This window comes from Cyprinus carpio, chromosome B25 (assembly GCF_018340385.1).
Source record: "Cyprinus carpio isolate SPL01 chromosome B25, ASM1834038v1, whole genome shotgun sequence".
Taxonomy (NCBI): Eukaryota; Metazoa; Chordata; class Actinopteri; order Cypriniformes; family Cyprinidae; genus Cyprinus; species Cyprinus carpio.
Window position 1 is genome coordinate 23,726,416 of NC_056621.1, and position 27,692 is coordinate 23,754,107.

Here is a 27,692-nt window from a genome sequence, read left to right on the forward strand (position 1 = left end):
TTGCCTGAGATTGACCCTTGACTGATTGTACCTTGTCTTGTATTATTAATAAAGGTGCACCCTGATCCCAGCCCCGTAGACCCATCATAACTCAGTAATAGCAATCATACTTTTAGTGCAGATTCGAGGTTAAATCTTAAAGAGAGAAAGATGCTGACAACAAGCTGATCAAGAGCTTGGGTACCAATTAATAACACTTCACATCTGACTGGCAAATTTAGGTGTCACGCTGCCGGGGTGGATGGAGCAGGTGAGGCATGAATCTAATCGCAGACTGATTTATTTATACAAAACAACATGAGGACACTTTAGATAACACAGGAAGATGAAGCCAATACAACCATCAGTGTAGAAATACAAAACTATTTAACAAATGTTACAACATGATTTGACAAATGACAACTGAAATTAAGGGGTAAACACATAGATATGTATACATAGATGCCTCAATTAACCACTGCTTCTATGGACAAAACCAGTGGCTTTATTTGATGTTTGATTCATCGTGGGTTCCCTCTTACTCAAGCTGAAAACAGAGCCATCAAGTCGGACACTTTCTGCTCCCATTAGTAATGCTTGCGCGATGTTTGCATGCTCTGCCACAGATGAAATGAATAAAATGGAATATTTCTTAAATACACAGATGTTTCAGAAACGTTTTAATGAGTAACAGAAACACTTTTTATATACTGCTTAATACAGTGCCATCTGTTCAAGAATAAAGTTCAACATAATCATATACTATTTAAATATAATAAATTGGGGGTATATATGCATTTATCAGTGTTGTATGATAAACCTGACTCAATATAACAGTGCGACTACAGTAAAAAAAAATAAAAAAAAAAAAAAAATTTTTTACCATTCTAAAAACAGATTTGTGATTATTGGAATTGAAAAGGTTAGAATAAACCTGAAACACGTGATCATTGTCAGGCAGTGAATCTGGTTAATTGTAAAACAACTGTGTCGTCATCAGTCCTCCTGTAGCCGCTCTGGAGAAACTACGGCGGCTGAGTCTCATGGCACTTTGATGCCACACGCAGGGGCAGACTGGCCATCTGAAGAAATCCAAAATGGCCGTCAGCCTGGCTGGTTCATCATTAAAGAAAAAGTAGGGGCAGAATTGACGTTTTGGGGTTATGGAAGGTGTCGCTAATGTAATCAATTTTTGCTTCTAAGAAACCAAAACTGACACGAAGGAGAGTGGGCTCATGATCAGTGGCAGCCCGGCAGGGGATGCACAGCTTCCCCAAAATTTTGTGGTGAAAATGGGAGGAGGACGATTTAATGTTAATAAAATTCACAATTCATTTCAGTGCATGTCACAGAATGTGTATTTTTGTTTGTAATTTCACAGCTGTAATACCATAACACGTTACTGAAGTTGGATAGTGCCACTTTTCTATTGCGAATGTGCCAAATCTGGGGTCTCATTTATAAAACTCTCCATAGATTTCATCCTAAAAGTGTACGTAGGCACAAACGCCAGAACCTGCGCAAAAATCCCTTTATAAATCCCAGTCAGGGGAAGATTGTGTGTATGTGCATCTCCACCTCGTCTCCTCCCCGAAATCACCATATATGGAGCTTACAACGCCTAGTTTTACTATGCATAACCTCATCTGTATATCATTTCCATGCATATTCCCATGCACGTGATACCATGTTTAACACAGAGGCATTAAGGAAATATGAGATGGGGACTAAGCCATTTGTGCCATACACATTCATTTTTATTGCTAAAAATTATCCAGTATCCTTGTTACGTTTTATAATAAATATTTGGTAACACTTTACAATAAGGTTGTATTAGTTAACGTTAGTTAATGCATTAGTTAACATGAACTAACAATGAACAACGCATCTGTTCAGCATTAATTAATCTTTGTTCATGTTAACATTCATATACTAATGTAATAGTTAATGCATTAGTTAACATGAACTAACAATGAACAACTCCACTCTTCAGGATTACTTAATGTTTTGTTAATGTTAACTTACACATTTACTAATGCATCTCTTCACATTAACAGATTAACTAGTTAATGATGTGGTTAATGCATTAGTTCAAATGAACTAAAAAATTAACAACACATCTGTTCAGCATTATTTTATCTTTGTTAATGTTTAATTATTCGTATACTAATGCATTAGTTCATACAGTAGGTGGCCATCCAAAACGTTGCTTCTACCGCCGCTCGTACCGCCGCCGCGGCGTCTGTAAAGTGCATTTGCAGCTTTTGACCGCTGAGTGGCACTTTAACCACAAGTTATCAAACAAGCGCATCAAAGCACATTTTTGCAAATAGACGTAAGTTTTGCCTCACTGATGTGTTACATTTGACAACTGCAGTCAGGAAAAATGAAAGAAAAACACTGTAGTTAAAATATTTAATATTCACAGATGAAAGTTTGGTACTTTTGAAGTTATGTGCATTTCTTAGAACGAATTCAAGCAGGATAAATGTCAAGCCTGTTCCTGTGCTTATATTTTCCCCAAGCTACACAGTATTACACCATATTTTAGATCTGACACATTTAATAGGTGTGCAGTATTATTTATATAATATGAATTATGTGTTATATTATTCAAAAGAAATTGTGGTTTACATTGCATTGGAGCAATAAAAGTGGTGGCCTATTGTGAGCTAGGCTACATGGATTAATATGCAAAATGTCAATATTCTCATATATTAGGCCTATATTTTAATTTTATATTTTAAAATTCCTTTAATAAAACAACATGCATTTTTGTTATTTGTTACCTGTCCGTTATTTTGACAGACAAATTCTTGGGAAAATATATTTGTCTGTACACTGATTAAGAAATTGTTGCGTGTTTTATAAATTATTTTCTTTATTTTAGTAAAACGTGAGGCACGGTATAATTTCATTCCCATTATTTAGGCCTAATTAAAACAAGAAACTAATAAATTAAACCTGCACGATTTAGCTAAATCATTGAAAGTTTAAAGAATGGACGGATTAATAAAACGTTCTCATGTTTAAACTAAAGTTCTCTCATTATAATCAACAAAATACACACGATGTAAATAAGAGCTTCATTAATTGACAACTTCAGTGATTTTAAAGGGAGCCTTCTTTACTTGTGTTCATATAATTTAAGTTAAAAAATAAAATTGCAGCCGCATTTAAATGCAGGTGTGTAAATTTGTCTGTGTGCAAGATTTCTGCGGCGCGAGTGATGCTGAGTGCACGCGCAGCATTTATCCTTATTTGTTTTATCTTCATTACAAATTTTGTTTGGTTTTATTTTGGATAATTGCTTTTAAAAATAATTTACGTTGTAATGCATATGCAAAATGTGAATTATTATTCATATTCAAGTGTTTGTGCGAAAATTATTAATGCGCATGCAGGACAGGGAGGCGCCCTCTAGATCACTTGAATTTTTTCCTGATATTGAAATAACTTAAAATTGTGGTGTCTCACATACATGAGTAATATATCTACAGAAAGCTTGAAATGTCTACTTTTAAACGAATCAATTCGGAACAAAAGCATTATGTAATCTGTGAAGGTTGTATTTCTCTTTAAAGCCGCATTCATGTGGAGAGAGTCAGCACTGTGAATTTCATCTTGCAGCCGACAAGAAAACAATTATTTATTAATAAACAAATAAAATGTCTCCTTTTTTACAATTATTGGGCTACTTCTGCCTGTGCTTTGTGGCAAACTTAATGCATGTGCTTGAGCGCAGAATATATTAAGGTTCATTATGGATTATAGATGTAAATTTAATATAAACCTGCGATTAGTTGAATAATGACAAATGAACGAGTCTGGGCCTAATCTAGGCTATCCAGGGTTTTTTATTTTTTTTATTTTCATTGCATCTGAAAATGACTTTGTGCAGCACATTCACTTCGCACGCTCAACCTGCCTCGCGCGTTGCTCAGCTGTGGACGATTTCAAAATGTTTAATATAAAGGTTGATGTCCCATTTTATACAGGAATTGTTCATTTAAAAAAAAAAAATCGAATTATACTGTTAGTCTAAATGAACTTGTTGACAATATAATTAGAACTATTTAACATGCATTGTGACATTTTACCCTTTTTAACTTATAAACTCCTTGAGATTTTAAAGTCAGTTTAATAGTATTGAAGTTCAATAAAAAAAAAAAAAAGGTTTTAATTGCTTAAATTATTTCTATGAATTGATAATATGTTATCAGGTTTTAATTGCTTAAATTATTTCTATGAATTAATAATATGTTATGTTTATTCTTGTAGAAAATAAGTGTTTATTCTTTAAGAAAATAAGGGAAAAAATAAGGGACGATCCAAATATTATTCATATTTGTTTTGCTTCACCTATTTATGTAGGCTACAATTATTCAAAATAATAATAAATAAATAAATAAATAAATAAATAAATAAAATAACAAATAATGTCATTAAAAGTGCCATAGGCCTGAGTAAATTTGACCATTATAGAATCGTGACTTTAAAGGTTAGTGATTTAGGAGGTGAAAATACTGTGAAATTACAAATGGTATGGGATTTTAAAGCATAACAACTGAAGGTCTATGAAACGTTAGCCAATAATGCATTTTTTTTAAACAATGGCACTTAAAGTTTTGAACTAAAAATATTATTTCAACCATATAGCCTGTGAATAAACAAAAAAACATAGTTTTCAATGAAAGAACACTGAGAGAGTATAGGTTGCTTCTGGTGTTTGGATTTGTACTTCAATATAATGAGCTCCAAGTTTAGGAATAGCAACACGTTTTTTTTTTTTTTTTTTCTCTCTCTCTCTCTCTCTCTCTCTATTAAACTCTCTATTTAACAGCATTAAATTACAATGAAATACGTCTTCCTTCAGGCAGACTGAATGTTTTTCTGTCTTGCTAAATGTTGGGCTCATGATCAGTAAGTTGTATTCGCTCAAACTGATTTAGTTAAATCAAAACTTGCGGACTTTGAAGCTGGGTCAGTTATCGCGAGTCACGCGCGCTGTGAAGCGGGAGCAGCTGGCAGAGGACTCCGCTTGGTCTTAAAGCCTTCCGCAAACGCTACGTTCACAAATAACAATGATTTTCATAAAATAATGATTAATTATCAATTGATAATTTGTTATTATTTTGGTCTAGTGATAATAATAATATGGGCTGCGGGAAAATAATGAATAAAAAGAGTAAGGCTGCTGTGAGTGCAGGCATGTTTCAACCCAGTAACATGACAACACACCGTTCTTCACAGCCAACAAACAGACTGAGTTCAGTTCAGCTGGAGGGGGTTTTGGGGTAGTTCTGTATAGCTTGTGGGGGTTGATATAAATGTGTGAATCTCTTGGTCTTTCATATGGACAGTGTCTTATGAGGGTATCAAACTTGCAGAACAGGTGTAGATAGGACGATTGCCTCGTTATTTTGGTTTTAGGGCAACTTTGAAGAAAGGTTTTGATCCACTTCAAATGTTTACTACTGTATAGCGCAATATAGTTTATTGGTTATTATAACTTAATTCAGAGGTAGTTGCCTTAACTCAAAAAAATAAATAAATAAAATAAAATAAATTCGCAAACTGTTGCATTAATTTTATTTTGTTTCGTCTAAACAATATTTTTTAGACTATGAAATATAAATTCTCACAGAATGTAGCCTTTTCATAACCAATATATTGAACCATCTCTTTATGTTTTTCTAAATCCCAAACAGAGTCCAGACATCAGTATGATCCGTCTATGATGTTCTATAGGCTTTTTTAGATTTGGGAATACACATGCGTTACAGACATGGCAAAAACATTTTTTGGAGTTTTTGGAGACATTATTATTATTATTATTATTATTATTATTATTATTATTATTATTATTTAATTTTTTTGTAGCCTATTTACAATGCACAAACCAGAAGCAACAATATCTGCAGAGAAGGGTTGGCCATTCTCAAAACATAAAATATAAATTTTATTTCAATTTTCTTTTTGTGTTTCAGAGGAAAAAACAGTGTTAAAGCATCTCTCCATTACAGACCGTTCTGAAAGAAGAATTTATGCAAACGCGCATAAAATGCTTTAAAAACTTTAACAGAGATGTCTAGAGGCTATTTAATAGATCTGCCGCCCACGTAAGATTTTTCTAGTTACTAGCCATTCATTTGTCATTATTCAACTTATTGCAGGTTTATATTAAATTTACATCTATAATCCATAATGAACCTTAATATATTCTGTGCTCAAGCACATGCATTAAGTTTGCCACAAAGCACAGGCAGAAGTAGCCTAATAATTTTGAAAAAGGAGACAATATAATTTTTTTATTAATAAACAAATGTTTTCTTGTCGGCTGCAAGATGAAATTCACAGTGCTGACTCTCTCCACATGAACGTGGCTTTAAAGAGAAATACAACCTTCACAGATTACATAATGCTTTTGTTCTGAATTGATTCATTTAAAAGACATTTCAAGCTTTCTGTAGATATATTTCTCATGTATGTGAGACACCACAATTTTAAGTTAATTCATTATCAGGAAAAAATTCAAGTGATCTAGAGGGCGCCTCCCTGTCATGAATGCGCATAAATAATTTTCGCACAAACACTTGAATGTGAATAATAATTCACATTTTGCATATGCATTACAACGTAAATTATTTTTAAATGCAATTATCCAAAATAAAACCAAACAAGATTTGAAATGAAGATAAAACAAATAAGGATAAATGCTGCGCGTACACTCAGCATCACTCGCGCCGCGCAAATCTTGCACGCAGACAAATTTACACACCTGCATTTAAATGCGGCTGCAATTTTATTTTTTTACTTAAATTATATGAACGCAAGTAAAGAAGGCTCCCTTTAAAATCACTGAAGTTGTCAATTAATGAAGCTCTTATTTACATCGTGTGTATTTTGTTGATTATAATGAGAGAACTTTAGTTTAAACATGAGAACGTTTTATTAATCCGTCCATTCTTTAGACTTTCAATGATTTAGCTAAATCTTGCAGGTTTAATTTATTCGGTTTCTTGTTTTAATTAGGCCTAAATAATGGAAACGAAATTATACAGTGCCTCACGTTTTACTAAAATAAAGAAAATAATTTATAAAACACGCAACAATTTCTTAATCAGTGTACAGACAAATATATTTTCCCAAGAAGTTGTCTGTCAAAATAAAGGACAGGTAACGAATAACAAAAATGCATGTTGTTTAATTAAAGGAATTTTAAAATATAAAGTAAAATATAGGCCTAATATATGAGAATATTGATATTTTGCATATAAATCCTTTTTTTTTTTTAACTTGAACTTCAATACTATTAAACTGACTTTAAAATCTCAAGGAGTTTATAAGTTAAAAAGGGTAAAATGTCACAGTGCATGTTTAATAGTTCTAATTATATTGTTAACAAGTTCATTTAGACTAACAATATAATTCGATTTTTTTTTTAAATGAACAATTCCTGTATAAAATGGGCCATCAACCTTTATATCAAACATTTTGAAATCGTCCAAAGCTGAGCAACGCGCGAGGCAGGTTGAGCGTGCGAAGTGAATGTGCTGCACAAAGTCATTTTCAGATGCAATGAAAATAAAAAAAATAAAAAACCCTGGATAGCCTAGATTAGGCCCAGACTCTGTTCCTAAGTATATAATAATTATAATTACTACTGTTAACCCACAGTAACAAATTTTAACCGATTAATCGCCTATTTTCGTTTGCTGCATGTTTTTTATTTTTATTTATTTATTTATTTATTTTTTTAAACAGGCTAAAAAATAAATTAAGTTTGTGAGAGGGAAAAAAAAAGTAATGTATAAGTTGCATTTTATTACATTCAGAAATAATAACGGCTGGCATAATAATGTTATAATGTGCCAACAGGGTATTTTTAGTTCACTTTACAACAAATCCTTTAAATTTAACAAATTTATCAGAACAGAACAAGAATTAAAAATATATAATTCTAATGGATAAATAAAATTGCAGTATATAATAATATAGGCTTAGCTATAAACAAATAAAAAAATAAATGAATAATAATTTAAAGCGAACCATAAGGTAAGGTTGGGCTCCCATTCGGGAGAAATCCAAACGTTTCCATATTCGTGATGTTGCCTATTTCAAGCTTAACTATTATTCATGAGGTAAAATAGGCTTTGTAGTTCACGCATTTTTCAGTATCAACGAAAAAAAATAAAAAAATCATAATTAGCAAAAATATGCCAAAGTGGACCGCTGCTCGCGCCGAATGGCACGGTGAACGGCTACTGTTTCCAATGAATGTGCACGAGGCACCAGCGCGATCAAACAGTTGAAACAGAAAATACTCAATTTTTGGTCACACAGTAAAGGCATAATTCAAAAATGCAAAGTGTTAGCAGTTTGAAAAATCAAGAATAATAACAGAATTGATAATAATTATTGCTAAATGCTGGACCGTTCTCATTTCCATCTGCAAATGGAACCTGAAGGATTTTTTTTAAACCAAGAATGAACCGAAATGAAAACATTTAGCTTTTTATCCATATATACAGGTCCTTCTCAAAAAATTAGCATATTGTGATAAAAGTTCATTATTTTCCATAATGTAATGATAAAAATTAAACTTTCATATATTTTAGATTCATTGCACACCAACTGAAATATTTCAGGTCTTTTATTGTTTTAATAGTGATGATTTTGGCATACAGCTCATGAAAACCCAAAATTCCTATCTCAAAAAATTAGCATATCATGAAAAGGTTCTCTAAACGAGCTATTAACCTAATCATCTGAATCAACTAATTAACTCTAAACACCTGCAAAAGATTCCTGAGGCTTTTAAAAACTCCCAGCCTGGTTCATTACTCAAAACCGCAATCATGGGTAAGACTGCCGACCTGACTGCTGTCCAGAAGGCCATCATTGACAACCTCAAGTGAGAGGGTAAGACACAGAAAGAAATTTCTGAACGAATAGGCTGTTCCCAGAGTGCTGTATCAAGGCACCTCAGTGGGAAGTCTGTGGGAAGGAAAAAGTGTGGCAAAAAACCCTGCACAATGAGAAGAGGTGACCGGACCCTGAGGAAGATTGTGGAAAAGGACCGATTCCAGACCTTGGGGGACCTGCGGAAGCAGTGGACTGAGTCTGGAGTAGAAACATCCAGAGCCACCGTGCACAGGCGTGTGCAGGAAATGGGCTACAGGTGCCGCATTCCCCAGGTCAAGCCACTTTTGAACCAGAAAAGCTCATGTTTAATTATTCGTATACTAATGCATTAGTTCATATATTAGTTAACATGAACTAACAATGAATAACTCTACTGTTCAGGATTACTTAATATTTTGTTAATGCATCTCTTCACATTAACAGATTAATTAGTTAACGTTGTGGTTAAAACATTAGTTAAAACGAACTAAAAATGAACAACGCATCTGTTCAGCATTACTTAACCTTTGCTCATGTTTAATTATTCATATACTAATGCATTAGTTCATGCATTAGTTAACATGAACTAACAATGATTTATGCCTGTCGATAGCTTTATTTAATAAGCTTTATTTTATTATAATACATTATAAACACGTTTATTTAGCAGCTAACACACACAATGGATAAACAATACTAACTCCTGATTTGGGAATTGATTTGGGCTATTGGTAAACTTGGAAACTATCTAAACATCAACTGATAATGTTTCTCATGTTTGTAGACTGTTTATTAACATGTCTTACCATTAACTGATCATTTATTAAGGGAATTTGTGAACCTTATTGTAAAGTGTGCATTAGTTCAACATTGACTGATGTGTTACTAATATTTGTTTATTAACAAGATTTAGGCATACCACTAACAACAACAACAAAAAACATAGATTTAACAGGTTTGTTCCTATAGTGTGACAGGTTTAAAAAAAAATGTATTATTTTTTTTTTTTTACAGTCCATGGTGACAGCACACCACACACTTCCCAGCCAACACGTATATGTGGGGCCCATATGGGTTACAAATGGGCTTCAGGGGTACAGAGTGGGCATTGGCTCAAAATGGGCATCTTATCTGGGGCCCACTTGGGTAAACTAAGTAGGTCCCACATGGGCAAACCCAGTTTGGCTCCCCATGTGGGACCTACTTGGTTCACTAATGGGAAATGAGTACATGGGCTGAAAATGGGCTACTAATTCAGTTTAGCAAGAAAACAAGTGCAAACACAGTCAATCCCAAAGGCTGATTACATGGGTAGATAGTACACAAATATTTTCCTTTAAAATTATTTTTTATTGTTAGTTTGACAGTTTTGACACAATGTGACTTTTATCAAAATTTTTAAATGTCAAAACTGCTATTTTACCCAAATTTATGTAATTTAAAATTTGACACTTAGAATTTGACAATTAAAACACTTGCTGTTTTTAAATCTAGCCTAAAGACTCATTTATATAGCCTGGCATTTGACGCTACATAAGAGCTGCTTCCTTTTATTGTCCTTATGGTGTCTTATTGTCTTCCTACACGTTGTTGACTGTTGTATCATTGATATTTTTGTGTGTACAGCACTTTGATAAACACTTGCTGTTTTTAAAAAAGGGCTTTATAAATAAACTTTGACTTTAAAAGGATTAAGTGCTTGCATACAAAGAAAACATGCTAAAAAAAAAAAAAAAAAAAAAACGAATTAAACAAGAGTTTACAAAAGTTTGGCAAGATGGATCTCGCAAGATTTTATTCAGCAATACCCATCCCCCACCCCTCCTGAATCGCGCCATCGCTGCAGCGCCATCACTCACTGTCTGTCATTCAGCTGTAAGCTTTCGGACACTTTTGCTGTCAGTTTTTTCAAGGTAAGAACCTAATAATTTCATACAATATATACTAAAGTGAACTTTTTAATTAAAATACATTGTTTACAAATCATAATGTTTAACAAAATCTTGTCAAGTTAGAATTTCAATTACACGTCCACTTCCCTAAGATCGCGCCATTTTCCCCCTTATTTATGACCAAATCGATAAGAATTACTGTATGCTATCATTTTAACATTGTTATTTACTACAAACAGTGTCCCAATTGATTGGATTTGAGAATCTAGCTTTAATATTTTACCATTGTTTTACGATATCCGACAATGGCAGTCATTTCTTAATTTGTGTAAGGTGTACATTTCAAACACCCAAAATGAAAGCAGGATTTTTGGAATATAATTACGAGACAAGACTGTTTTATATCGTGTCTGCTCCTGTTTATTTTGTGATCACAGAACAGCGACCACTTTAGCTTTAATTCTAAAAGTGTTCACATTCAGTGAAATATTTGCATTCTCAAATGTTTAATTTGACATTTTTAATTTTTATAAATGTCTATTTCATCACAGAACAACAAGTTTCCACTGAATCACGAGACCCTTTCCTGTGCTCTTAACCCCCTTCAGAAATGTGTGAGCCCTCGCTCATGTCACGATTGAGTTCATCCGAAAATATACAAACCCAATAACCAGAAGAGAGGCAGAAAAAGCAGTGTCAAAGTGTCTAATCAGTGCCAGGGATGGGAGGAAATCGTACTGCAAGGGCACGTGTTGGAGAGCAAGATAGGTAAAAGTCTTAAGATTTAAGTTTTAAATGGGAATACAAACTTTAAAAAGACAAGAATGATTCTAAAATGTTTTACAATTTGTGTGTGCTATTACATACAGTGACCGGGAGGGGACATGTTCACTTAGTTTTGTCGTGGCCACTATTAACTTGTGGGAACATCATATGATCATAGCCAAACAATATTGAATCATGGGTTTTCAAACTTGTCCTGGGAACCCACAGCACTACACACCTACTTCCAATCTTACAGTTTGTACTTATGAGCTAATAAAATTAATTGGGTGTATTCGATTAGGGAGACATACAAAGGCTGCATCTGAAAACTGACTTGTTTGCCTCGCTGTCCTATCAGGGGCAACAACATAACAGTGTTTATACCCTAATGCAAAGTTCATACTGCACAATTTTAGGCCCGATCGTCAGCCTCCGGCAGGTTTTGCAAAATTGCAAATGCACGTAATCATAGGCATATCGGTGCTCGTTCACGCGAGTGACAATCACACAGTGTGAATTATCAGATGTGATTTGAGAAAAATTGTGAGATATTTGGCATGCTAAATATGTGGACCTTTCGGCGATTTAAAATCATGATGTGTGAAATGTGTTCTGACTGAAAACTACATTGGCAATGACCAGGGAGGCGAGAAGTTCGGAGAGGAGTTATAGACCAGGGGCCGTATTCACAAAACATTTTGTCTTACCACTAAGAATTCTCCTAAATAACAGTAAAAGTTCTTAGCTAAGAGTTTTCCCTTAAAACCTATTCACAAAGCCGCTGAGACAAACTTTTACTAAGGAATAGACTGAAGTCTTAAGCTAAGAGTAAGGGCGGGGTTGACCTCGTTGCTATGGAGTATACATACAGTGATTGGCTGATGGGGGAGGAGTCAGCAATTTAATCATAGAAATATTGTAGAATGAGGTGTCAGGTTTCCATATTAAAATAAAGGTTTTAAAATACAAATGTTGCCCTATTCAAATAAATATTTATTTAATAAAAAATGTTGCCATATTCAAATAAAGGTTTTAAAATGTAGGCTAAGTGTCACTAATTAAACTAGTAAATACAGTTAATTGTCCAACATGATGTTTTATAAACAAAGTTTAGGAACATTCAAATGGTCTTTCTAATCAGCTGGAGAGGAGGTCTAGCCTATATACCCGGGCTGGAGCCGACTCGCCACCACTCGCTCCTCACTCTCGGCTGGGGATACGGGGAGAACTTTGGGTTTGGGCTAAATTCCAAGCTCGGAGCCCTCAATCCCCTTGGACAGCACACCAAATACGCTTATTATATATATTTTTACTCTATTCAATCATTTGTAAGTGTGAACTCATGAAAGCCACTGCCACAGGTAATCGGACAATATTAATTATTGTGTATGTATCTATACATGTATCTATAAATCAAAATGTATTGCATTTATGAAGAAAAAGTTCAGCACCTAAGGCTCTATCACTATTCCCTCAATGGTGTACAGTGTCTTTGGGTGGATTAGGACTGTTTGTGATTTGGTATTAGTGTGACTTAGGAATCCTCTTCACTACTCCTAAAGTTTTACAGGTTTAGGAGCTAGTTTTAGCACTAAAATGCTTTGTGAAATACTCTTAGAGCAAAAATGTAGGACTCCTAAAATTAGGACTGACACGCCCATTATTTTAAGAGTCTCTCCTAAATCGTCAATTTAAGAACTATTAAGATGTTTTGTGAATACTGCCCCAGAATATCAGTATTTTAATAGAGATATTTACAATTATATCAAATGTATACAAAGCAGAAACATTTGCTTGACCAGCTGCAACAGCAGCACATTGCAAAATTATTTACTTACCTCCAACTCTTGCAAGAACACAATGCTTTGCTTTTGCTCTCTGCATCTCCCCAATCAATTCCTCCTGGACAATTGTTCTAAAAAAAGTATAAACACTCTAAAATAGAGAGACTATCACTTAATTTTCATAATGTTTTTTTCTTTTTATACTTTTCACAAATCAGCGCACAGACTATGTGGTCTAACGTGAGAACTCCGGTCACACAGTCGTGATCTTGTTATTTCCTTGTCATTTCTCACATCTTTTGTTGTGAAACATAGTTTGCGGACAGGACAGAGTTGTCAGCGATTGTTCCTCTTGAAAAGTCATGCAATATGTAACCCCTGTCCATCATGCAGAGTGAACACAGCAGTGTCTGAACGATACCCCAGATAGTCATGCAGTCTGAAAGGAGCTGTGTTCTGACTACTTTAAAAATCGTGCAGTGTGAACTTGGCATAAGGTACCTCACAAAACTGATTTTGGACAGACTAATGAGGTAATAGTTTAATGATCTACAACAAAAGAGAGAAATCATTGGTGACAAAGTGAATATTTAATTAGTACAATACTAATTTCTCAATGGAAATGACTTCAAAAGTGCTAAAAGTTTGTTAAAATGTACATTTTGCACAGCCTGTATGTGCAGTGCTGGGAGGGTTCCAGGAAACCCCTGATCTATATCGACTTGATGTGGGGCACCACAGGGTAACCTGACACATCTGTTTGAACTGTGAAAAAGGAAAAAAAAAAAAAGTGGCACAATGATTGTTCATTAATTTTTTTTCTTTTCAAAGGGCCGTTGGGAGAGCGAGGAGTGAGGTGCTGCGCTAATGTTGTTTTGTTTGTGAAAACCTTTATTTTAGAGATTTCAGATATGCATATAAAATAACCAAATTTACCAAATAACGTTTTTCAGGAGTTTTAAAGGGCTAGTTCACCCAAAAATTTAAATTCTGTCATTAATATCTCACCCATACGTTGTTCCAAACCCCTCAAGACCTTTGTTCACCTTCGGAACACAAATCTAAAAATTTTTTTTTTGTATTTGATATCTCTCTGATAAGTTGTTGAAAGCAATTTAGCTAACATTTTCAAATCCTAGAACGTTAGTAAAAGCATCCTTAAAATAGTCCATGTGACTACAGTGGTCAGAGAGCTCTCTGATTTCATCAAAACTATTTTAATTTGTGTTCTGAAGATGTACGAAGGTCTTATGAGTTTGGAACAACATGAGGGTGAGTAATTAATGACAGAAATTTTATTTTGGGGTGAACTAACCCTTTTAAAAGTTTACTTTTTTTTTTCTTTCTTTAGATAGTTGTGTTTTCTAAAGTTGTAAATGTACAAGTCCTAATAGTCATGTTCAAATTATTATTAAACATTGCTTAATAAAGTAAAGCATGAACTACTGATTTCTGTTCATTGAATACCTTTACCATTTAGTGGATTACATGGAATGTTTGTATGTAGGGGGTTTACTGTAAAATAAGGTAACCCAAACCAAAAAATATGGTAGCCCATGTATATACTCGTTGTGACCCATAAAAGCCCTAGATAAGTACGATCTGGGCCCCATCATTAACCCATGTGGGTGGACCCATGTGGGTCCTAAATGGGATCTACCTGGGCTACCCATATGGGCTTGATATGGAGCCCACCAAGAGCCCATCATCAACACATTTGGGCTAACCCATGTGGGGCCACCATGGAAACTGAGAACAAAATTAGGTGGTTGCCAGGGTAGCCCAGGTGGGCCCCAGATATCAGCCCGGGTGCAACCCCTTTGGGCCCCACATGGGTGTGTTGGCTGGGTAACAGATTCCGTTCACATCAAAATCACAAATCACGACTGTATGTAGACGGGCTCTGTCACGAATGTGAATTTGGGGTATATAGATGGCGGACGACTTGCAAGAAGAAATGACGATTATAATATTTGGATATCTTTTTACCTAAAGTTTGCGGGGAAAAAAGAAAAAGGTCTGGATGAAGTCGTGGAGACGGTGTGAACATGAACTTTATATATTACAGCACGAGCTGGAGGAGAGTAATGCTTCCGGTTTCCTTTGGAAATCGCCTCGTTCCACGTGACGATCTACTGAGCGCGCGCACATGTTCTCTTCTCGGGGTTCGGCGGGAACAGGGCGGACTGGACCTACAAAAACATTGTCTGATGGAGTGGATTAACTGACTTGGAAAGCGGGATAGAAATTGTCCTCTTGGAAGACTTTTCAGTGACATTCATCGTAAATAGCAGCTTTAAAACGCAAAGGTGATTACCAGCTGTTTGTCCATCATCCTGACCATGGTTGCTCACTTCCAGTGAACGTTAGGAAAAACACCTTCTTCTTCTCTAAGTTTGTTTCTTTATTTATTAAATGCATTGATTATATAATATAAATGTATATAATGTATACCACTGTTATTTTATAATATAATATGTAACAAAGTTTCTGAAAATGTAAGAGATGCATGAATGGCTTTCACTCATTTATGGTCCAGTAAAATCAAAAATGACTGCTTTGTTAATGCTGGACTAGTGCACTCTTTACAATAAGGTTCACAAATCTCCTTAGTAAATGCTTAGTTAATGGTAAGTCATGTTAATAAACTGTCTAAAAACATGAGAAACATTATCAGTTGATGTTTAGATAGTTTCCAAGTTTACCAATAGCCCAAATCAATTCCCAAATGGGGAGTTAGTATTGTTTATCCATTGTGTGTGTTAGCTGCTCAATAAACGTGTGTTTATACTGTATGTAGTATAATTAAATAAAGCTTATTAAATAAAGCTGTCTACAGGCATAGTTCATTGTTAGTTCATGGTTACTAATGCATTAACCAGCGTTAACTAATTAAGCTGTTAATGTGAAGAGAAGTATTAGTATATAAATAATTAAACATGAGCAAAGATTAAGTAATACTGAACAGATGTATTGTTAATTTTTAGTTCATTTTAACTAATGCATTAACCACATCATTAACTAGTTAATCTGTTAATGTGAAGAGATGCATCAGTAAATGTGTAAGTTAACATTTACAAAACATTAAGTAATCCTGAAGAGTGGAGTTGTTCATTGTTAATTCATGTTAACTAATGCATTAACTAACGTTAACTAGATAACTAGATACTTGTTTTTAAAATTACTTAAGTATCAAAAGTAAATGTCAATACATTGTTTTATTATTGTTACATTGTTGTATGTAATACTTACAGTACCATATGCCTCTGAATCTATGCCTGCCTTCCCTCATATCAATATCAAATATATTTCTAGAACACAGTTCCAGTAGTGGGATTGAATGTGAGATTAATGCACTCAATAACATCCACAATGGTTCCCTCAAATAGTGCCCTATTTTTATATTTATTTATTTATTTATTGCGGCTTTTAGTATGAATATGTTAGCCTTACTGTTACCTAAAAGCTAGTGTGCTCCAAAACAATTACCGATTACAGCAGTTCACAATACAGCAATACTGAACCATTTTCCAAAAAATAACCAAAATTAATGACCAAATGACCAACGTTAGCTACTGCCTATTGTGGCCTAATGGTTAAAGAGTCGGACTTGCAATCCAAGGGTTGTGAGTTCGAGTCTCGGGCCTGCAGGAATTGTAGGTGGGGGGAGTGAATGTACAGCGCTCTCTCCTCCTTCAATACCACGACTGAGGTGCACTTGAGCAAGACACCGAACCCCCAACTGCTCCCCGGGCACCGCAGCATAAATGATACCCACTGCTCCGGGTGTGTGTTCACGGTGTGTGTGTGTTCACTGCTGTGTGTGTGTGCACTTTGTATGGGTTAAAAGCAGAGCACGGATTCCGAGTATGGGTCACCATACTTGGCTGTATGTCATGTCACGTCACTACAGTACATCTACTACCGTACCGTGATTCCCACAATGCATTGCGACGTGACGTAACGATCCAGACCTCTATAGGCTACAGCAGTCTGCTTAATTAAACAGCACAACAGACAGCTCTCTTTTAACACAGATTTTAAGAAAGGATGGATGTTTGCTTCAAGTGAAATTATATTTTCTTGCTGTATGTTTTTTTTTTTTTTCCTTGACGTGTTCTGACTAAAAGCAACCAAAAAGCCATTTTAAAGTAGTTAAGCAAATAATAATAATAATAATAATAATAATAATCGGTAGGGATCCCCAGACCAATAAAATTAGTGTGCCTCCTCTATTTTAAAACCCACGAGCCACCACTGCTTGTGATGGCAAGCAAAAGACGTGAAGATAAATGCGGTTGGGAGAAGCTAAAAGGAAAAAAAGCGAACAGTTACTTCAGGTTACCTTTGCCCACCTCTCTCACTATAAAGCATAAATACCTAATAATAAAAGGTTGATGAAATGGGGTGTACTGATTTTGAAAAAAGTTTAGTATAATATTAAGCTTAATATTATTGCTGTTTACAATTTTATAAAATTATTTAAATAGTTAAAAATAGTATAAACAATGTATAAAAAAGTGAAATTGCTCAATATATGCATCCTGTTATGACACATTGTGATAGAGCTTAAAACATTCATCCTGTGAAAAATGTGAGAATGTAATAGTTTTGAATGTTTAATAAATGTGATAAACAGCATTCTGGCCTTTTTAATGTGCTGTATGGAGTACAAATTTGTGACCATAAGGTACAAAAGGCTTGTCACTGAGGCAGTAACCTTAAAAGGACAAATCTGCACCTTTTTTAAAGGTACATTATGGTACCGTAGCACTATAAGGTAGTTTAGTCAGCAGAGGTACATATTTGCCTTTGAAAGGTACATACTGCAAGGGTACAGACATGTACCCATGTGAAGGAGTACAAAGGGTGTACTCTTGAGTGTACTGCCCCAGTGACAAGCCGTTGTACCCCTGAAGGTACAAATATGGCACTTTTTTTTCTGAAAGTGTACATGTGACAAACTTCAAAACAAAATGATAGAACAGTAACTGGTTACAAAAACAGAGGGTGCATTTTGGGGGTACAACACAGAGATGCTTCAACACAAGTTGAATATTTTTAAGTGAGGGGAAAAAAAAAACAGCTTAAACCCCTCTGGCTCTTTACTGGTTTGTTTTTTGTAATGCTGAAATGTACAACTGCCCAGCATCACAGCAAAATCTCCAGAGTTAAATCAGCTCTGCTCAGAGTGCATATTGTCCCAATCTACAGGGAGTTAAAATAACACTGAAGCAGTGTTGAAGTTAATAAGATAATTAAGTGACTAATTAAATGATGATTTTGCATGAGTAATGAAGACCTGCTGTTATTGAGAATTACAGAGGATCAGATGTTGATATTTTATTGGTTAAAATGATCCCATCATCATGGAGATCAGTGTTTGCTTTAGTGTTTTTTTGTTGTGCTCTTGACCCTTGATTTCCTGTGTTAGATCTCTCTCTGTAATACTGCAGGGCTCCAGACCGCGACCAAAACTCATAAGTGCTTTGGCGCTGCACAGCTGAAACGTGGCGCGGTTTTGTTTAGCTTTCTTTTGCCGTTTGATGTCTCTCAGATGCAACAGACCATTTCTCAGCTCGGATTGCGACACAAACAAACTTGTCTGAGCTCAGAACAGCTTTACTCGGGAGCTAAAGTTGATTTCTCAACACTGTTACTGCACAGATGCAACAATGCTGCGAGATCCGGTAAGAAGAGTTTGAATTCGCCGCACAGTGACAAGGTTGCTTCAAGAGTTACTGAGAAGCATTCAAATTCTGCACAGAAATCTGTCATGAACAGCGCTGACATAGGCCAGGAAACCAGAAGCGGTAACTGTAACCATGGTTGTGGTAGAAATACTCGAATGTATTACATAATTAATTTCAGGGTTTGTACAACCTTTTGAGATTTTCAAGCATTTCACACAACTGTTTCCAGCACTTTAAAGCTCTAAAATTATCAGTTTGAATGTTATTTTTAATGGATGAACAAAATATACTTTGTGATAAACAAACACTTATGTAAAATGTAAAAAAATACATCAAATCACAATTATAAGTCAGCAGCAGAGGAGCACTTATTGGCTTATTAGTCATTCATTTATGCTTTTTCTCTATATTTTGAAATGATAAAATCACTATTATAAAATATCAAATCAGATTTTGTCAGAATTACAAAAAAATCTGAGTCACAAACTTTTCTTCAGTTTGCTACTAAATCACACATAATCACTGAACTTGGTCAGTTCCATATGCTAAAAGAATAATGGTACATTAAATATGAGTGTAATATATAAAGTTTCTGTATATAAAAAGTAGATTTTGCACCTGTTACTGTTGTTAATAAATGTACATTTTGTATGCATATTAACTCAAGCTTAGTGCTTTACTGTCAAATCTGTATAAACAATAAATAAGAAATGAACATAAAATGTTATTAGTAACCGCACTTATTAATGCAAAACAATAGTAGTTTTATGATTAAACGATCTTTATTTCGAATACCCCCATACCACCTCCAGCTCTACCAAATCTGCTCCTGGCGCCACCATCTGGAGAACTTAGTAGCGCTGGTGCCACTGCTCTCAGATGTTAGTCTGGAGCCCTGCACTGCATGAGATGTTGTAAAACAGAGATCAGACAATCATCATGAGCTGGCCTGATTGCAATCAAAATAACTTTTTTCGTTTATATGTGTAGGTTTTGCATAATCAATCCTGTCAATCTACAGCATGCAAGCAAAGTGTTCCTCTAATAATTACAGTAAATGCATTTTAAATCTATGTAATACATATAAATATTTGAAGTCCAGCCCAGACACACACAGACATCAAGAACCAGCATATGAATCTCAACAAGGGTGACAATCAACAACATGCTTCATGCTGCAATTCATGCTGGGTAACACCATAGTAAAATCTCCCATCATGCACTGCAGTATAAAAAATTACTGTAACCACTGTTGAGGATCACAAGTTTATGTCTAAAAGCCTTTTTTCTTTTCTTTTTCAATATCGAAGCATTAAGATGATGTTTGTTTAATGGGACTTGGTTTTTCAGATCAGTAATAGCTGAGAGAGACCACTTCATGATGTTCATTTATCACGAGTTATTGGCAGAAAGTATAAGCTAATCTGCTACTTCAAGAGTTGATTCAGCAATGCACAAATGTTTATTGTGAAACAATATTGCAATTTCTTATAAACAAATTACTTTGAATTAGTATAAGGGTCAAGAGACTTTCTAAAGCAAACCTTGACCACAATTTCATCTAAGGCTGTGGCTAAAGTCAGATGCAGTTCTTGTGTTTCTTTCATTCAGTGATTCTGCTTGTTACCAGCAGCTGTTCATCACTAATGCTCAATCAGCACTTAATTAATCACTTAATTATCTCATGAACTTCTACACTGCTTCAGTGGCTATGCTTCTATGTTTACATGCAACCAAATAATCAATTTGTAATCGGATTGACGGCTCAATCGGACTGAAAAGCCTTCATGTAAACACCTTAATCGATCCGATTGACAGAGGTGGAAAGAGTACAAAAATATTCTACTCAATTAAAGTACCATTACATTAATGAAATTTTACTTAAGTACAAGAAAAAGTACCAGTCTAAAAATCTACTCAAGTAAAAGTAAAAAGTAGCTCATTAAAAATGTACTAAATTGCTTGGTTACATTTTAACAGTGGGAGGGAAGCAAAAATGGGACAGGCCAAGGGTGTCAAACTGAGTTCCTGGAGGGCCACAGTCCTGCACAGTTTAGATATAACCCTAATTAAACACACCTGATCCAGCTAATCTAATCATTTAAGCTTATTTAAAAAAAAAAATAATCTATTCCGATTTGAAGCTTGTGACATATAAACGTGCACATGAAGCCGATCACTTTATTTAGCGTTCATGTAAACACTACATTCAGATTCATCAATCGGAATGAATTCAGTCCAAAAATTGTGCATGTAAAAGTAGCCAGTGTTATTTTAACTCTCTGTTGATTGGGACAATATGCACTCTGAGCAGAGTTGATTTAACTCTAGAGGTGATTTTGCTGTATATCTCCCCTTCCTCTGTAATAAACAAGTGAGCACTGTTTATCTGTCCTCAGACACACACTTAGCGCTGCTCCATTCATACTCAAATTCAAAGAAAGATGTGTATTGTTCCTCTGACGAGTCTTCTTACCTGTGGTAGCTTCTGATCTCGAGGAGGCCAGTAATGCAGAGGTGAGACCCAACAGTATAATCCACATCCTGATGCTGGTGAGGGATCTGTATGTGAATCCAGATGATGTATAGTAGAGCTTAGAGTCTGCTGCAAGTTTGGAGATTTGAGTGTCTGAACTAATAAAGATCAGAGGAAAGGGAAGTGCATGTATAACCACACCCTTCTACATCTGCCTTCACTCTCTCTCTGGTGTTTGTTTGGTAAGAGATTGACATCCCTCACCTCCAAATCACCCTGCTACTGCTTCTCGTCACCGTTAACATGTTTTATTCATTTATTTATTTTCATATTTGAAACTTTTGTTGGTCATTTTGTGTGAGTAGCTGCAAAGATGATAAAATAATTTTGGCAAGTTGAATATCAAAGTTTCCAAGAACTGCATGTGACAGCTTCTGTGAGCTCACAAAGAGCCTCTGCACCCAGTGAATCACATAAAATATCCAGGCATAAATCAAAAGAAAATATACATAAAGCCTATTTAAGCATGATCAAGATTTGTTTCACTGTGACATTATTTTAAACACATTTCCTCACAAATTCTCATGACTGGTTTACACTGACAAACACAACTGACAATATTAGCTGCATTTCAAGTTTCTCATGAAAAACAGAATCTGCATTTTGAAAACAGGACAAATGCTTCATTTGTCACTGCTGTTGTGTTCACGTTTATGTTGTCATTATTAATTATGTAATGAACAGAATAAACAAGACGCCTTCTGGAAATTCAGATCTTCGAGAGTTCTCTCCTCTCACTTCCTGTGTAGAGCTGTTACTTTAAATACTGCTATGTTTCTGTCCTTTGCTATGGTGATGCACACAAACAAATGTACTGTAAGCTACACAAACTCCTGAACACCCGATTCAGTAAAGACGAGTCTGCACAAACTGAATTTCACTGTAACAAAAAAAAAAAAAAAAAAAAGCTATCATTTAAATTCACAATAAAGACATTTAAACAGGGGCGTAGGTTTGATTTTGAAATTGGTGGGGACATCCACGGAATATGTTAATGTCTTATTAAATAGGATAATATATTAAGGTTTTTAATTTATACTGACCTCATAAATGTCTTAACTAATGAATTCTGTAATGTTACAGGTAATTAATAATGACAAGGAGACAGTTTAACAGATTGATTTTAACTCAGAACTTTGTTCACAGTGCAATGCAATTGTCAACGTCAATGTGTCTACTGTCTTTTTCCTTGCTATTTAAAGAATCCAAATACATGTCTGTGCCTGACAGAAATGAACTGTTGACATATTTGATTGATGTCAGTGTTGTCCAGTTTGTCCTGGTGGACATGGCCCACAGCAATACTGTTTAGTCTCACTTGTGCCATTGTTGTTCTGAGCCATGTTTTCAGTCTCCTTAGGAGCACTGAAACTTGTTTCAGCCTCAGCTGATGAGACTGGAACGACTAAAAGAAGCCTTAGAGTTTCAACTTGATCAAACAGGCCTCTTACTTCAACTGGCATTCCTCTCATGATATCAGTCACTTCAGAACTGGATTTGAAAATGTTTTTGGACCGAAACATGGCTAACTGGACTTTTAGGCTCTCCTTGTTCAGTTCTGGGTACAGATCAACAGTGTCATTCACTTCTCCAGTCAGTAGAGTTTCCTCTAGCTTCTGCAAGACATCTAGATCAGACTGGTTGAAGAACCTGTCCTGAAGCTGAGCATCAACACTATCTAGCATTTTATAGAACTCTGTTCTGTAATGCTCCTCGGCTGATTTGGGAGTGTGCTGGCTTGCCCCGCCAGTGTATCATTTTGGCGGCTGTCTTTGGTGAGGAACCTGAATGGACTCAAAGCAGTGGAAATGGTTGACTCCCTTGGGATTATCAAAAACCTCCTGAAAGCTTTTCTCATTCCTTTTGCTTTGTAGAGTGGACCTGTCCCACTCTGTTGCACTTCTCATTCTTGCAATAGTTTCTGCAGGGACTTGTTGAGATACTTTAACTCATCAATCACTTCTAATGCCATAAAAAGTCCAAGCAAGGTTTTACCCTTTTCTAACCTCTCTCGCAGTCCATTTGCCCTCACACCTGTGTTGGAGCCTTTTGATGCCATCTGCTCCAAGCTAGATAAAACAATCTCGTATTGAGACAGCACTGCTTTGATAGCTTTTCCTCGCACTGTCCACCTTGTTGGGCACAGTGGTTTGAGTGATATCGATGGTCCTTCTGAACCTGCTGCTACTGCTGAAAATATGGTTTTGAATTTTCCAGACTGGTGGTTTAATGTCCCTAGCTCATGGACCCACTGCAAGGCATCATGTATCACAGGACTGGCTAGGCAAGCTGACTGTGTAATCAAGTTAAGACAGTGTGTAAAATTTTGTTTGGCTGGTATAACTGAGTTATAACAAACAGACAAGCCAAAAGCAAAAGTCACTGGGTGGTGATGATTATGTTTTAATGTAATCATTGTTTGACTTCAATCACTGAACTCATTTAGAGTCTGTACTCTGAGTTATATTTCCTTTATTTATTATAACAGCTTTGATTCCACAGTGAAAGAGTCTGTATTTTCTACACATTTTGTAAGGGTCTCTTGCAATCTGTTCTGATTTTTTTTTTTTTAAGAAGTTTTTATTTTAGGCACACACAGACATCAAGAATCAGTGTACTAATCTCAACAACAGTGACAAACAGCATATTCAGATAAACAGATCAACTCTGAACATCACAAAACTAGATACTAAAGTGTCACATAAAAACAGCAAAAATAAAAGAATATAGTAAGAATAAAAGAAGTTACAAAGACAATTCAGCTCATAATTTATTCATGCCACAATGCATGATGGGAGCCATTGATGAGTTTTTATTGGCTACAGCATGCTTTTTTGATGGTCACAATTGTTGTGATGCTCACGCTGATTCTTGATGGATATGTGTCTAAATTAATTAATTAAATTATGTGTCTTTATTTATTTAGAAGTAACTTTTAAAAACATCTGTCTGATTATGCCAAAAATGCAAGATCCCACATTTTTTTCATCTAATTTATGTAATCAATAAAGAAAACCCAACTGAGGTATTCAGGTCACTGATTAGTTAAAAACAAGATCAATACAACATGATTGCCTTTCCTCTGGTTTGTTTGTCTGTTATAACTCAGTTACCACAGCCACACAAAACCTAAAGTTAACCACTTAAGGGTCAAGATCACAACTAAAGCTAATACTGACCACTATAATGGTGACACACAAATTGTGATTGTATTCTTTGGTGATTCTGCTTGTTATTATCAGGTGTCTTCATTAATGGTCAATCATCACTCAATCAATCACCTAATTATCTCATAAACTTTAACACTGCTTCAGTGTTACTTTTAACACTACTTCAGTGTTTATATGAGTCCACACTCAGAGTGTTAAATTAACACTGGAGATTTTACTGTGTTGGCTTTGAATTTCAAAAGATTTCCCATCTTGCATCTCATGGCCTCACAGTGCCAGACCCTGCCTAGCAAGATACAGTATTGAACTTACAATATTTTGCAGACAGTGCCTAGCATTATCTTGTTGTTTTGCCCAGGCTCTTGAAAGTTGTGAATCAACTGAGGTTGCTTCTTGAGCACTAACTGTGACTGCATGATGGTGGGATTTAGAATTCTGGTGGCGTTCGAAGCTAACAAGAGCATTCTTTCAGTTACAGAATCCTTTTGAGGAGAATGAAGGGTCTGCCTTTTTAGGCAGTGTATTTTTCTTTATTGTGTATGTTTTCACACAGTGAAAACACAGAATTCCCTTCACCATGGGGCTATAGTGAAGCCATGGATACTGCTTGTACAAACTATCCTGAAAATGGAGGGCCCTATTCGACAGCTTTTGAACTGCAATGTCCTTAGGGTGAGGTTGGTTTGGCTTGATGTCAAAGTCCAGAATATCTCCAATTCTATGTCCTTCTTCATTGTTGTCACTCTGTTCTTTGTTGTCATCAGTCTCACTGCAACTCTGTCTATTGCTGTTTCCTTAAAAATACCCCACAATACAAAGTTAACCACTCTGTAGCAACCCCGTTATGCCTACATTATTAAATCCATTTATGATGAGTGCTTAACAGATCTCTTAATATACCAGTGCAACCTCAATGTAATACAAAACAAATAAATTATATCTATATTTATTCTTATTATCACATTGTTACCAGCCAAGGCCTTACCTGTGACCCTGCTCCTCCACGTGCCTCTCTTCCTGAACTACAACCTGGGAGGACTGTTTCTGTCACCTGATAAATTGAACAGTGACAAAATAACTTGTGCCTATTCAAAGCTCTCAATTCAAATGCACAATAAGGAACTTTACAGTAGTTCATCATCCTAATATCTGTCACAATACTAATCTCACTAATAACGTCATGTCACATCATTGTTGACCTCACCTGTGACCCTGCTCCACCTGCCTCTCTTCCTGAACTACAGCCTGGAAGAACTGTTTCTGTCACCTGATAAATTGAACAATGAACAACTTGTGCCTATTCAAAGCTGTCATTTCAAACACACAATTAAGTACTGTACAATAGATCATCAGCTTAATATTGTCACAATACTGAATCTCACTACCCTCACTAAATATCACCATGCTACTGTTCAGCCTCACCTGTGACCCTGCTCCTCCACGTGCCTCTCTTCCTGAGCTACAGCCTGGCAGGCTTCAACTGACAAAATAACACATTGATGCATATCATATGATCAGTGAAGAAAAACATCTATGGCTAAGTATTGTTTAAATATAACAAGTGACTTACTTGTACTTACTTGTACTTGTTTTGAAGTAGCTCCTAATGTCTACCTTTCTTTTTTTAGCTGCAATCCTGACTCTAAGGTCACAATTAGCCTAATTGACAAACACACACAGGTTTTTTTTTTCTTCACTATATTAGTAAGGTTAAAATGTCTCAGAATTCCACTTTTTAATATCAGGTTCATGATTCATATTTTATATATGGCCTAAACCAATCCCCATATCAAAACCCTTATTGAAACCTGTGCAAAAGACTGCATTTAAACAGAAACCTGATTTGGTTGATTTATAAGTGTTTTTAAAAAGTGAGCACACAAACATAAATGATCTTTCAATATGAGTGTACCCCTAATAAAGAAGTGTACACACAAATACAGTACTAGGTTTGTCACTCACCCTGTCAGTACGGGATTGTAACAATGAAAAACTTGACTGTCCCTGAATCAACATGATGCGATTGGTCTCATATTTTCACACACAGAACTGTTGATTTCTCCTTCACTTACCACATCTAGGTTTGAGCTTTGCCGCCTCGCACAACCAAATATAGCTACAGCCTCTCACAAATAGAAAAGAATAGGTAAAAGTCAATACTATTAGCGACGTGGGAACGGGAGGCGGGACTAAACAGTAGAGAGCGTTAACATTAACCATTTGTGTACATGGAATTGCGCTGTTTTCACAAAACACCCTCGTTTCCTGGCTTAATAAAGATTAAATTAAATAAGTAATACATAAACACCACAGGAAACAGTCGAACACCAGTGGTTATACTAATATATTTACATTTTTATTGAAATTTTGATTGAATAATGTGGCTACTACAATGCTCATACAGATCTGACAAAGTAAAAAAAAAAAAGGATTTGAAAGTGTTTGTTTTTTTTGCGGTGTTGCAATCTGCAAAAAGCAGAGAAAAGTACGCACATTAATCTCAACTGGGTGCTCGACCAAGAAACAAGCGGAAAAATATTTAAATGCAAAGTCGGCAACACCAAAGCTCCAGGTGCAGATTGCAACATGCAATGGTGCAGATGCATATGGGAAAAGGTATTTTTTCTCCTGAACTGAAGCCTTTCTTTTTTCACGCAGTGTATTAAAAATGAACCAATGGCTAGACAGTGGAGCTGCACGAGCCTGTGGCGATCGGGAGATCGATGGCCAGCCTTATGGTGCTCGAGCGCCACTTGTGGCTGACGCTGGATGAGATCAAGGACATGGATAAGATCCCTTTCCTCGATGCTCCAATCTCTCCCAAGGGTCTCTTCGGCTCATCAGTTGAAGGATTCGTTGAGTTTTTCACTGAGGAACAAAAATCGTCCCAGGCTATGCAACATTTCTTGCCCAAGCACTCCAGCTCTGCTGCTGCCCCTGCTCACAAGTCTAACCCACCTCAGCAG

The 27,692-nt window shown here is 35.6% G+C and overlaps 1 protein-coding gene across 4 annotated transcripts in view; it reads right to left on the bottom strand.

Moving 5' to 3' along the window:
- LOC109074181 (CD44 antigen-like) overlaps nt 1–26,866 on the bottom strand; it is a 52,322-nt gene extending 25,456 nt beyond the window's left edge. Inside the window, exons 1-2 of one of the 4 annotated variants that reach the window (XM_042752899.1) lie at nt 26,799–26,866; nt 21,497–21,582 (exon numbers count right to left, since the gene is read on the bottom strand). In XM_042752899.1, the coding sequence (XP_042608833.1) occupies nt 21,497–21,563 (67 nt within the window). In that variant the 5' untranslated portion in view covers nt 21,564–21,582; nt 26,799–26,866. Of the gene's footprint in view, nt 1–13,381; nt 13,595–21,496; nt 21,687–26,798 lie in introns of those variants that run through there. The other 3 variants (XM_042752900.1, XM_042752898.1, XM_042752902.1) reach the window with 3 other exon arrangements.
- Between the last annotated feature and the right edge of the window lie 826 nt (nt 26,867–27,692).